This window comes from Capsicum annuum, chromosome 6, assembly GCF_002878395.1.
Source record: "Capsicum annuum cultivar UCD-10X-F1 chromosome 6, UCD10Xv1.1, whole genome shotgun sequence".
NCBI classification, from domain to species: domain Eukaryota; kingdom Viridiplantae; phylum Streptophyta; class Magnoliopsida; order Solanales; family Solanaceae; genus Capsicum; species Capsicum annuum.
Window position 1 is genome coordinate 220,666,788 of NC_061116.1, and position 12,725 is coordinate 220,679,512.

The window sequence follows — 12,725 nt, forward strand, 5'->3', positions numbered from 1 at the left end:
ATTGTCTGCCACAACATATTTAAATACACTAACAATGTAAACTTTCCCTTATATTTTACAAGAATTTTTACACTATCAGTACAGTAATTTAGTGGATTATAGCAAATTATGTTGTAATATTATTCTATTTCGGTTATCACTAGTGTTTTTGTACTCCAATTATTGCATTTGTTCATTGTCGTTAATGTTCTCTCTTTTTTTGTTGTATAATACTCTCCTTTTCGCACTATTTTGTTGTTGTTATTGCTCCCATACTTGTATCCATTTTCTCAAACTATTTGGCATGTTTATTTAAGCTAAGGCTCTATCGGGAACAGCTTCTCTATCTCTATGAGTAGTGGTGGAGGCAGGATTTTCATTGAGAGAGTTCAGATGTAAATATACGAACTAGTCGAAGGGGTCCAAAATCTATTATACATACATAAAAAATATTTTTAACCATGTAGGAATCTATAATTTTCCATCGAAGGGGGTTTGGATAAAACCCCCCGTCCACGAGATAGGAATAAGGTCCTTTCAACTTTTTCAGACACCACTTATGAGAGTACACTAGTATGTATGTTGTTATATGTTATAATATTAAATTTCCTAGAAGAGTTATGTGCTGTCAGAGTACAAAGCTTAAAAACTTTTTTTTCAATGCATGCTTTGTACTACTGCCTCTACTCTGCTTGCAATGAGCTGTGTACAAATCTTATATCTGCCGCCTCTACTCCTCACGAGCCTATTTATAGTTCCCCTTTCTTTCTCTTCCTATAAACCACACGTCATAAAACATCCCTTTTCCACAGCCTATAATTTCCCCCCACAGAGTTTTTCACAAACTCCACACATCATAAAATGAATATTACTGCTACTTCCAATAATACTACACATATTTTCTTTGTGCTATATGTTATGTGCCTTGTTTTGCTAATTAATGAAACTATGGGAGTCCGTCAATTATCTGAAGAATACGTGATAATGAAGCCCGAGTTGATCAGTCACAATAAACACCCCGTTTTTCATGGGAAGGAAATTAAGAATTGCTTACCAAAAGGGTTCAGGCATGCATCTGGACCAAGTAGATATGTGAACAATCACATATTTGGTGAACTTGGAATTGGATGTTCTCAAGACAAGCATTTAAAACAACCTTAATGTTGCTGTGATCGAATAACTGATGAACTAATAATTAATACGAATAAGCGGGGTACTATTCTTTATATCTAGTCTTCAGATCATGTTTTGCTTCTGGCGTTTGTGTTATTAGTTTGACTATGGTGGAGTTCAATCTAGACTTTGTATGTAAGCTCATTTTATATTACGACATATTTTGCTAGTACTTATTCAAGAGAATGCAATTTTCATTATATCTGCACTTTATTTCAGAATTTATTAGTAATTTGTGAGCTTCATCTTTTTCTGATGAGGAGGGACTGGTGAGCATCATGCAGTTACTTGTATTTATTGAATCACTACTGCGTATTTAATTTCGTTTTGAAAATTACTTGTACTACACAAGTTATGGTAAGCTTATATGTGGAGTTGAATATATGAAATGAAATACTACACAGGGTTCATATTAGTTACGTAAGCTTCAAGACGAACACCACTTGAATAGGAGGAACAACAATCTGTCGTAGAGGAAACTTCGGCTTTTTGGAAGGTCTCGTTAGTAGTAGTTATTTCTCATCAAGATTACATTTGGAGTTCAAACATAATACAAAAGTAATAACTTAAACGACACAAAATATGATTTCTTATAATATATTGTTCCATGCTAAACGTAAAACATGAAATTACATACTGTCTATTTTGTTCTGAAACACACCCCAAAGTTATTTCAATAAACCCTCTCGCTAGATTTCCAATTTATGGAGTTACCCTCATGGCTTAATACCGAGGTACTGTTGAATTAGATGCTCAGTCACGTTAAAGGGAGTAATTTTAAGAGAATAGCACCTAGTATACGAAGGCATCTTAGGTAACAGGAATGCTATACATCACAAGGGGAAATGATTAGAGAGAATATCCAAGGTCCACAATATTAGCAAAGAGGTTCTTTAAAAATGTCACAGAACATCTCAAGATAACGACATTAAAGAGCGGGCAAAATAAACCAGAAGTTGAACAAGAGCCCGACAGTTTCAAGAAACAAAGAATTCTTCCAGACATTTTCGTAGAAGTAAATTGTTTAGGCAACTCTATTGCAACAACGGAAAAGAAAGATGCCGCAGCAAAATAACTGGACAGACCACAACTTTAGCTATACAAGTCATCATCATCAGCTCCAGTATTAGAAGTAGCGAAGGGGTCAGTTGTAGCAGCAGCCCCACCACTGGTCTCAGAAAACCGAAATTCAGTTCCAAAACCACGAGATTGCTGCAAGGTCTGAGCAAATGCCTGGTATTTACGTATATCGGCATCACTAACACTTCTACGTGCATACTTCATGGACTCCTCAAAATGAGCAGGCTTAATCTCTGCTATCTCATCATCAGCATCCTCATCCATAGAATCGGGATTCTCTGCTCGTCTCTTTTCCTTTTCTATATCCTGTAATAAGAACGCCATTTGACAAAGATTAGGAAAGGACATCAACTATGCTAAGTCCCAGACTCCCTGTGTAACAAGGTGGAGCGATACTCTCCACCCACTAGTTCAAAATCCTTTTTTTGTAAGGACCGCACTAGTTTAAACCATAGATTCTCCTCACAATATCAGTAGATGTACAGCAGTAAACAACACACAGATAAAAGCTGTACGATTAAAAACAGATGATGTGACCTCAGACTTAAAAGAACAAAACCAAAAATAAAAAGATTAAGATCAGATGAAGAGCATACTTTTTCAATGTTCTCCCTTATGGCATATTTGCAGGCCCGTTGACAAATCTCAGTGATATCAGCTCCACTAAATCCCTGAGTATGTCTGGCAAGAGCTCTTAAATCAATATCTTTTGATAGGGGAGACTTTCTAAGACATGCCTTGAAGATCTGATGGCGAGAGTCTTCATCTGGCAGTGGGATATAGATTAACTGGTCAAGTCGACCAGGTCGCAGAAGTGCGGGGTCAATTATATCAGGCCTGTTTGTGGCCCCAATAATAAATACAGTTTTCTTCGCATTCATGCCATCCATTTCAGTCAGAAGTTGGTTCAGAACCCGATCAGCTGCTCCACCAGCATCTCCAACACTGCTTCCCCTCTGCAATAAAATCAAGCACCATTCTTTGTAAGCAGTGATACAAGGATAACTATTTCTTTTTGCCCTTTTTACAGAATATACTTATATCTACTTGATTGGCAGATTGAGATGGATATGTGCTGCCTCAAAGTCCGGGAAAATCCATTAAAAAGTTTCCATGTTTGCTTATTACCAACAATTTGGTAAACTTGAGACTATCTTACCTGAGTAGCAATAGAGTCGAGCTCATCAAAGAAGAGGACACAGGGTGCAGATTGTCTAGCCTTGTCAAAGATTTCACGAACATTGGCTTCACTCTCTCCAAACCACATGGTGAGCAGCTCAGGTCCTTTAACACTAATGAAATTGGCCTGACACTCATTTGCAATTGCCTTGGCAAGAAGAGTTTTCCCACATCCTGGAGGACCATAGAAGAGAACACCCTTTGAAGGTGACATGCCAAATTTCTCGAACTTCTCTGGATGCTCCACAGGGTATTGAACAGTCTACATAATATGAGAAACAAGAACAATGATGAACCCTCCTCCTAAGACAGAACTTAGTGGCATATAGGAAGCACAAAAGACGAATATATTGAATTCAATTACCTCTTGAAGCTCTCTTTTGACATTTTCAAGGCCTCCAATGTCTTCCCACGAGACATTAGGCACTTCAACAACCTGCATATAGTTTTCAAAAGAACCCAATATGTTAACCCAAACAACCAAACCCATCTATTCCATCCATAAACCCCATACAGACAAATGACAGAAGACTCTTAAGCAACAATGAACATTGCACGTGATCTGGTAGCAAGGTACATTACATAACTGTAGTCGTAATAGGCTACTTACTGTTTCACGCAATGCAGATGGATTGCTTGTTCCTAGAGCAGTTTGGAAGTGCTCATTTGTGACAGCCATCGAATTCAATATTTCAGCATCAATGGAATCATCTTCCAGATCAATGACATCCATTTTCTCTCTAATGCACTGAAGTGCAGCTTCAGTGCAAAGAGCAGCAAGATCCGCACCAACATAACCATGCGTATCTTTTGATATTCTTTCCAGATCAACCTGCAGAATCAAATCTTGCCATTATGCTACAGTCACAAGTTGATCCCAAAAGAAGAAAAAAATCAATAAGTAGGCATACTTCTTCTGCAAGCTTCATATTCTTGGTATGAATACGAAGAACTTCAAGACGTCCAACTTCATCAGGAACACCAATGTCAATTTCCCTATCAAACCTACCAAACCTTCTGAGAGCAGGATCAATGCTGTTAGGACGATTGGTAGCTCCCATAACTATGACATGAGCACGAGATTTCAGTCCGTCCATCAGAGTCAGGAGCTGTGAAACAATCCTTCTCTCAACTTCACCATGTGTCTTCTCTCGCTTGGGAGCAATTGAATCAATCTCATCAATAAATATAATAGATGGAGCATTTTTCTCAGCCTCTTCAAACGCCTTCCTGAGATTGCTTTCACTCTCTCCAGCCAATTTGGACATAATTTCTGGTCCATTAATGCAAAAGAAAAATGCACCAGTTTCGTTTGCCACCGCTCTGGCTATCAGCGTCTTCCCTGAACCAGGAGGTCCATAAAGTAAAATCCCCTTTGGTGGTTTCACACCGATGGATTTGAAAAGTTGAGGATGCCTCAATGGTAACTCCACCAGTTCACGAATCTGAGCCATCTGTTTTCTCACACCACCAACATCATCATAGCCAACTTCGTCCAGTCTCTCCTCATCCTCCCTCTTAACAGGCTCCCCCTCACAAAAAATTTCAGTGTCTGGAGCAACAACGCAATACTCCCCTGGGTCAGTCTCAATGACTTTGAATTCCACACTTCTCATCCCTCCTCTAACAAGGAAATTGTCCCCTTTCCTCAAAGGACGATATGCTTCCAAAAAGTAAGCTGTAAAAAGAAAGATGATTAAAATTGAGGACTACACCATCAGAGCTTACAAATAAGGTGGATACAAATTTGCTAACAAAGAAGACAACCTTCATCCTCAATTTTTCACTGCCAATAGACAAAATCAAAGAGTAGAATGTACAAAATGGAGGAAAGACCATGAATTGGGGATAACTTAATAAATAGTAGAGAATTACAAAAGAGATGCACAGTACTGCAATAGTGAGGGCAGGCAACTGAAGAAAGACCATGAATTTGGGATAATTTTAATAAATACTGCAGAATTTCAAAAGAGCTGCACAATAGCGACGGTAGGCAACTGCAACTCCACAGCAGTACTAAGAATAAAACCTCCAAAAATGGAGAAACTATACACCATGCTTGAGCTATTCAATTGGAAGTAATTGCATGTGGCAGTCAAGCTAAGCACTTACGTTTCAAGAATGCATCAAACAGATCACCGGTGAGACCTTCTATTGTATCATCTATAGGAAGTATGTGGACACGCTTCCCATACTTGACATCTGGACATTGGTGCACAGACACAACATCTCCAAGACGGACCCTCAAATTTGAACGGACAACCTTGTTCATCCTAATCTTCGGCTCATCGCATGTATCGTCAGCAAGGGCGATCACAACTGTATCCTTCCTTTTCTTTCCCTGGATAAAGATGCAGCACAAAACTATTGAGTTGATTGGATAGACAAGCAGAGGCATGAGACAGATTCAGAGAGGTAACCTCTTTTTTTGATGAAGAAAGAGGTAACCTCATTTCAACTAGTTGTTAAATTAAACCACAAGCACCATGAGAAAATTACAACCATTTTTTTTCAAAAAGCAAAAAGTTCAAAGAAAAAAAATCAACAAGATCCGCGAGGCACTGGGGCTTGAATTGAAAGTAAGAAGTAAATCACATGCTTCTTTGAAGTGAAGCATGCAATTTTATGAGAAACTAAAAGTGCACACGCACATACATATATGTACATATATGAATGCACAGTAATAATCAAATTTCATTTAAAATAACCAATTTAAGCATTCAACACACAAGAATGCCCGATACTAGTTCAAATCCTCCAAATAATCAACTCTTTCTCATCGAGAACATAACTACATCATATTTCATCACTTCGAACTTGGTTTCATTCTCTTCAAATGCGACAATATACCCAAAATAGTATATGTCTAGTATGATTCTGAAAGACTCTTTTTTATGAAATGAGTACATCCATTACTAGGATTCAGGAAATCTATATATCCCCGATTAAGCAATATCCAGATTATGCAATATCAAGTCACTTATGGACCCACAGACATCCAGCTAATCCCCACCAATAACTAGTAAGCTAGCTTGTCGCACTTGAGGAGAGCTAAAAAACTAATAAACAATGTGAAATATTAAAAGAAAATAGAAATCCACTATGAGACCAATTCGATAACGCAATACGGCAAGAGTTTAGTTGCGCAGTAAGGGCTGAGCCTTGTATTGAAGGAAGAATTGAATGTGGAAGGTAGAATTGAGCCAATGTGTGGAACAGCATTCCCACTCTTAACCTAATATAAATTCTGAATGTACATAAGTTCGAAACAAATCAATGGAGACTCCAATAGGAAGAGGGCCATCTATGAACAACATCACAAAATCCACTAGCACGCAAAGCGAGAAGCAATACGTAACTCAACAATCAATCAACTATACTTCAGTCCCAAATTAGTTAAGAGTCGGTTAAGAAACTCTGGCAAACACCAGATCTAATGTAAGCGTACCAGTAACCACTAAAACTCAATCTCAACTAATTGGTATAGCTACATGGATCCTTAGTTTCCATCGTATTTTCTTCTTACTTAAATCCCCACCAACTTCAAAGGTGTGGGAAGCCACATGAGCAGATTATTTTTTTGGACTAAACCACACTACACACTCTTTGCTGACGGATATCTCAGTAATTGATCTCCCCTCGAAGCAGAACCCTATGTTCCAAAAGAATTTCAGTTTAAACAAGTAGGTCACAGCTATAGCCAACAAAGTTGCCATTCGCAATCTTTATCTTCAAACAAACAGAACAAGCACCACACTGCCACAACATCACCACCTCAACTCATCGAAACACTCATATCATCTCTCTCAAATTCTTCAAACAAAGGTAAAAACTACTCAATCCACCAGATTCACCAACAAATAGCAACAACAACTCAAAAATTAAACCTAAGCAACCAAAAAAATCAAATACGAGCAAAGTAACCTTCAATATAAACCTTAGGTCAAACAAATCACCCACATCAAAACCCTAAAAACTCGAGATTTAGCCCAAAAAACAAAAATTATTATAAAAATAAAACCTTGATGAGAATTGTATCTCCACGGAAAAGCTGGAGCTTTTCCATGGTAGCCGGATGTAGTGCAACAACGGAGTTATCATCGTTGACCGCCTCATCAACAACAAGCCGATTAGGTGACTTCTTCCTCTCCAAAATCGCCGTAGAGAAATCCTTCTTCGCACCTTTTCTGTAAACAAAACAAAAACGTAAAATCAAAATTTACAAATCTCAGAACTTTCTAGAAACGATTTAATTAAATGAACGGATCGAGAAGAGATGAGAATAAGATAGAGAGCTTACGAGTCAGATGACTCGGCCTGGTTAGTCATATTGGGGAGATCTAGGGTAGCAGCCGGTAAATAGAGAGAAATTGCAAAGAGACACTTCTTGCTGGAGAAGGCAACAATGAGTGCAAGAAAGGGATACGAAAGAGGTGAAATACGTATTTATGAGAGATAAAAGAAAAATCGAGAAATAATTGTAATTGTAAAATACTAATAAAATACGCAATGGCGTTCTATCTATATTTATCTGCTTTTGGACGTATAGTAGCCCTAGTAGTAGTAGGTTAGGTATTCCGGATTTCGATGGTATTTTGTATTGAGTTCAAGTTTTGTGCATCGTAAGTGTATAAATATTTTATATTATTGGGTAAATTTGATTAGCTATTGCGTTAAATATATTTTATAACAGTGCATAAAATTTAAATTTTTTGTATTTAGATAATACTTATTTGGTTTTTGAAGTTAGAAAGAGAAAAAAAAAAGACTTTAATGTTACATACCCAAGGAAAATTTTAAGTAATTTGTGAGAAGCTAAAGAATAATGAAACATAACTATATTGTATTCTCTTTATTTTACTAAAAAGGAATACTATTCTTTTGATATTTCTCTTGAAATATATTAATAATTAATAAGCTCGTGATCAAATTAATATTTGCCGCTAATATTAGGTTCCATGAAAATACATAATTTTGAGCCTGTTTGACAATATAAAATAATAAAGGCAAAATAACTCAAGAGATCCTTGTACTTGATTTGATTTGTAACGTGAATACTCTTACTTATATATTTGTCATCTGAAACTTTCAATTCAATAAAACTCAATATTTTAAACTCTTTACCCATCAAAACATAACATTTCAAACCTTTTTTCATTCAACTAATATGAGTGTAATACACTCGTCGACACGTGGCATGTCATATCATTTTTGGGTGACACGTAGAAAATTAAATAGTTAAAATATATAATCTTTCTTAATTATAATACTAATTTTTCACTTTATTCCCCATTTTCCTCTATTGATGCCATCAAACACCATTGATGCCACCAAACCCAATTCCTATATCTACTCACAATTTTACCAAGCATACTCTTTACCCACTATTTAGATTCCACGGTGGGGGGCAAAAAAAGAAATGATTAGAAGCAAAACAGCTCGTTGTCGCCGGAAAATGAACCAATCGAGGAGTTCGCCAATAAAAGAGATCGACGGAGCAAGTTCAGTAGCTGAGGATTTTAGTTGGAATTTCTACTAAAATGAACTTGTGAATTTGCAATTGAAAACAAATTTAACTATACATCTATTTCATGACTATATGACATGATTATAAATATTTTTTCTAAAAAAAATGGGGAAAGTGGGGAACTGGTGGGGTGGGGGAAAGGGGTAGGGGAACTGGTGAGTTGGGTGAGGGGCGGAGGAAAGGGGTTGGGGGGGATGGGGAGAGGGTGCGGGGAGGGAAATGAAGAAGAAGGAATTTTTTATTTATTTTTAAATAAAATAAATACTGGTGGTGATTAGTTGGGGATGATGGTGGTCTCCTTGGTAGTTGAGTAGCTGGTGGTAATGATGGTGGTGATAATAGTGGTAGTAGTTTTGGTGGTTGAGAAGGGGGTGGTGCACGTTGGTCTGCTGGCGGCTGAGCAAGTGGTGACGGTGGAGGTATTTGTCTTGGTGATTGAGCTGGTGGTGGATAGGTTAGTGGCGGTGGAGGTGATTGAGATGGTGGCGATGGGGACTTAGTTGGCGGAGGCGAAGGTGGTGGTGTAGGTGATTGAGCTGGTGGTGACGGCGAAGGTGGTGGCACAGGTGATTGAGATGGTGGTGGTGAAGGTGATTGGGCTGGTAGTGATGATGACTTGGGTGACGGAGAAGGTGGTAGTGAAGGTGATGGTGGGAAAAGGGGCTGGGGTGAGGGTGAGGGACGGGGGTAAGAGGGGTGGGGGAATGGGGCTGGTGCAGTGGTGAGCGGGGTTGGGGGATGGGGAGGGAGTCAATGAAGAATTAGAGGTTTTTTATTTTTGTTAAAAAAAATTACAATTATTTAAACAAAATATAGCTCCACACGCGAAAATGCGCGTGTTTTACACGTATTTTGTCAAATCATCAAGTTAATGCCAAAACATGTATTTTCTCAAATCATCAAGTTAATGCCACATAAGCAAATAAGGATTTAAAATATTGAGTTTTATTGGATTGAGAGATTTAAATAATGTATAAGTAGAAGTATTCATTTTACAAAATAAATCAATTACAAGGATTCATCAAGTTATTATTAAATCTTTTCTTTTTTATAATTTTCACGTTCAGATCAATTTTTGTATACGTCAACTAAATTTAGGAGACACATATCATCTCCCACGATCTCATATTCTCAATCTACTTCGTTGATTACTAAACCACGAACTTGCATACTAGAAGAGATTAAACCTTTAACTACAATTACAATAAATATTGCATCATTTAAAAAAACATGATTTGATATGTACCTTTTCTTTTTTTGATAATGAGCTAACAAGATATGATACCTACCTGCCTCGCGAAAGTGGACTCTTACCATTTGATTCAGAACATAAATCCATGGGCTTTATGTAATGCAACACATTACAGTTTTTTAATCATAATATGTCACAATTTATATTTCGCGTTTGTAAAGAGACTTTTTATGAAAAAAAAAAAATGATCTTGTAGGCACCGTTTAGTTGGAAATAAGTTATCTTGGATAATTAATTTTGAAATTAATTATTCCATTATGTATATGGGATAATTTATCGCATCACTAAGCTATAAATGACGGGATATAAGTTATGATAGAATCTATATGGAAATTACTTTTCCTCGTTTTTGTTACAAAATAAAATAGAATGTTATGTTGGTGCTAGTTTACAACAACAACAAACCCAGTATATTCCCACATAGTGGGGTCTGGGAGGGTAGAGTGTACGCAGTTCATACCACTGCCTCTAAAGAGGTAGAGAGGCTGTTTCTGATAGACCCCCCGCTCAAAATAAAAACAGTGTATACGAGCAGCAAAAGCATGGAACGGGATAAAATAACATAGGTACGAAATCCAACAGGATAAAATAACATAATTACGACATCCACAAACATATTAAACATTGTCAAACACAAGACACCAAAGTCAACTTAAATACTAACTACGACTCAATCACGCCCCTAGCCCTCTATTCTTATGTTTTTCCTCCATAACTTCCTATCTAGGGTCATGTCTTCAGTCAGCTGTAACTGCTTCAAGTCACTCTTAATCACTTCTCTCCAGTACTTCTTCGGTCTACCCCTACCCCGCTTGAAACCTTCCAAGGCCAGCCTCTCACATCTACGAACAGGGGCATCCGCCCCCCTTCTCATCACATGACTAAACTATCTCAATCTCACTTCCCACATTTTATCCTCCACTAACACCACTCCCACCTTCTCCCGAATAATATCATTACGAACCCTGTCAGCCTTGGAGAATCCACACATCCAACGCAACATCCTTATTTCCGTCACCTTCAACTTTTGGATATGAGCATTTTTAACTGGCCAACACTCCGCTCTATACAACATAGCAGGCGGGACTGGTAATTCTATAGAATTTGCCTTTCAACTTGGGGGGCACCTTCTTATTGCATAAAATTCTCGAAGCGAGCCTTCGCTTCATCCAACCTACCTCAATATGGTGCGGGACATCCTCATCTATCTCACCATTCTCCTGAATCATAGACCCGAGATACTTAAAACTATCCCTCTTGCAAACCGCTTGGGAATCCAACTTCACTACCACCTCCTCCTCTCTCCTCGAATCACTAAATTTGCACTCCAAGTACTCCGTTTTGGTCCTACTCAACCTAAAACCTTTCGACTCTAGGGTTTGTCTCCAAACCTCCAGCTTATCATTAACCCCTTGACGCGACTCCTCAATCAAGACAATATCATCCACGAAAAGCATACACCACGGATCCTCCTTTGAATAGACCGCGTCAACACATCCATCCCCAGAGCAAATAAGAACGGACTCAGAGTCGATCCTTGGTGCAACCCTGTCAAGACCGGGAAATGCTCAGAATCTCCTCCCACCGTCCTCACCCGGGTCTTTGCTCCCTCATACATGTCCTTAATCGCTCTGATGTACGCCACTGGGACCCCCCTCGCCTCCAAACATTTCCAAAGAGCCTCCCTAGAACCTTGTCATACGTCTTTTCCAAGTCAATAAACACTATGTGAAGATTCTTCTTCCTCTGTCTATATTGCTCTACCAGTCTTCTCACAAGATGGATTGCCTCGGTTATGGAGCGACCCAGCATAAAACCAAATTGATTCTCCAAAATAGACACAATCTTCCTCAGCCTCTTCTCCACCACCCTTTCCCAAATCTTTATCGTGTGATTCAACAACTTAATATATCGGTAGTTGTTGCAACTCTGAATGTCACCCTTGTTCTTATACAAAGGAATCATCGTGTTCCATCTCCATGCCTCGGGCATCTTTGCGGACTTAAAAATATTGTTAAACAAGTTGGTCACCCACCTCAACCCTGTCCCACCAGAGAACTTCCAAAAATCCATCGGAATCTCGTCGGGCCCCGTTACTCTGCCCTTTCGCATCTTGCGAATAGCCTCACTGACCTCCTCAACCTTAGAAATCCAATAAAATCCAAAGTTGCGACACTCCCCGGAATGCTCTAGCTCCCCCAACACGACACCTCTGTCCCCTCATCATTCAAGAGCCTGTGGAAATACGCCTGCCATCGTTTCTTAAAGAGGGCGTCTTCCACCAAAACTCTGTCATATTCCCCCTTAATGCACTTTACTTGGTCCAGGTCCCGACCCTTCCACTCCCTAACCTTGGCAAGCCTAAACAACCTCTTCTCCTCACCTTTCTCCTTTAGCCCTTTATCCAACGACCTCTTGACGAGTGAAAATTTGCAATTGTGGTAGACCCAAGTTTTTTATTAAGGGAATTCAAAATTTAAAAGACACAAACACATGAAAAAGTCAGAAGAAAATCAAAATGTATTATACATACAG

At 38.5% G+C, this 12,725-nt stretch overlaps 1 protein-coding gene across 1 annotated transcript; it reads right to left on the bottom strand.

Moving 5' to 3' along the window:
- Positions 1–2,001: 2,001 nt before the first annotated feature.
- LOC107875604 (cell division cycle protein 48 homolog) lies at positions 2,002–8,174 on the bottom strand. The gene is made up of 9 exons (XM_016722380.2): positions 7,712–8,174; positions 7,433–7,598; positions 5,524–5,752; positions 4,323–5,089; positions 4,022–4,243; positions 3,776–3,847; positions 3,392–3,673; positions 2,829–3,188; positions 2,002–2,538 (listed from the first exon to the last, which is right to left on the bottom strand). The coding sequence occupies exons 1-9, from the start codon at positions 7,738–7,740 to the stop codon at positions 2,245–2,247; spliced, it is 2,421 nt and encodes an 806-aa protein (XP_016577866.1). The 5' UTR covers positions 7,741–8,174; the 3' UTR covers positions 2,002–2,244.
- Positions 8,175–12,725: the final 4,551 nt, after the last annotated feature.

Coding starts and splice junctions, on each gene's coding strand:
- LOC107875604 (XM_016722380.2), bottom strand. CDS start 7,740: ATGACTAACCAGGCCGAGTCATCTGACTC. Junction 5,753..7,432: donor GAGATACAATTCTCATCAAG/GTTTTATTTTTA, acceptor ATCTTTATCCAG/GGAAAGAAAAGGAAGGATAC. Junction 3,674..3,775: donor TCAAAAGAGAGCTTCAAGAG/GTAATTGAATTC, acceptor CATATTATGTAG/ACTGTTCAATACCCTGTGGA.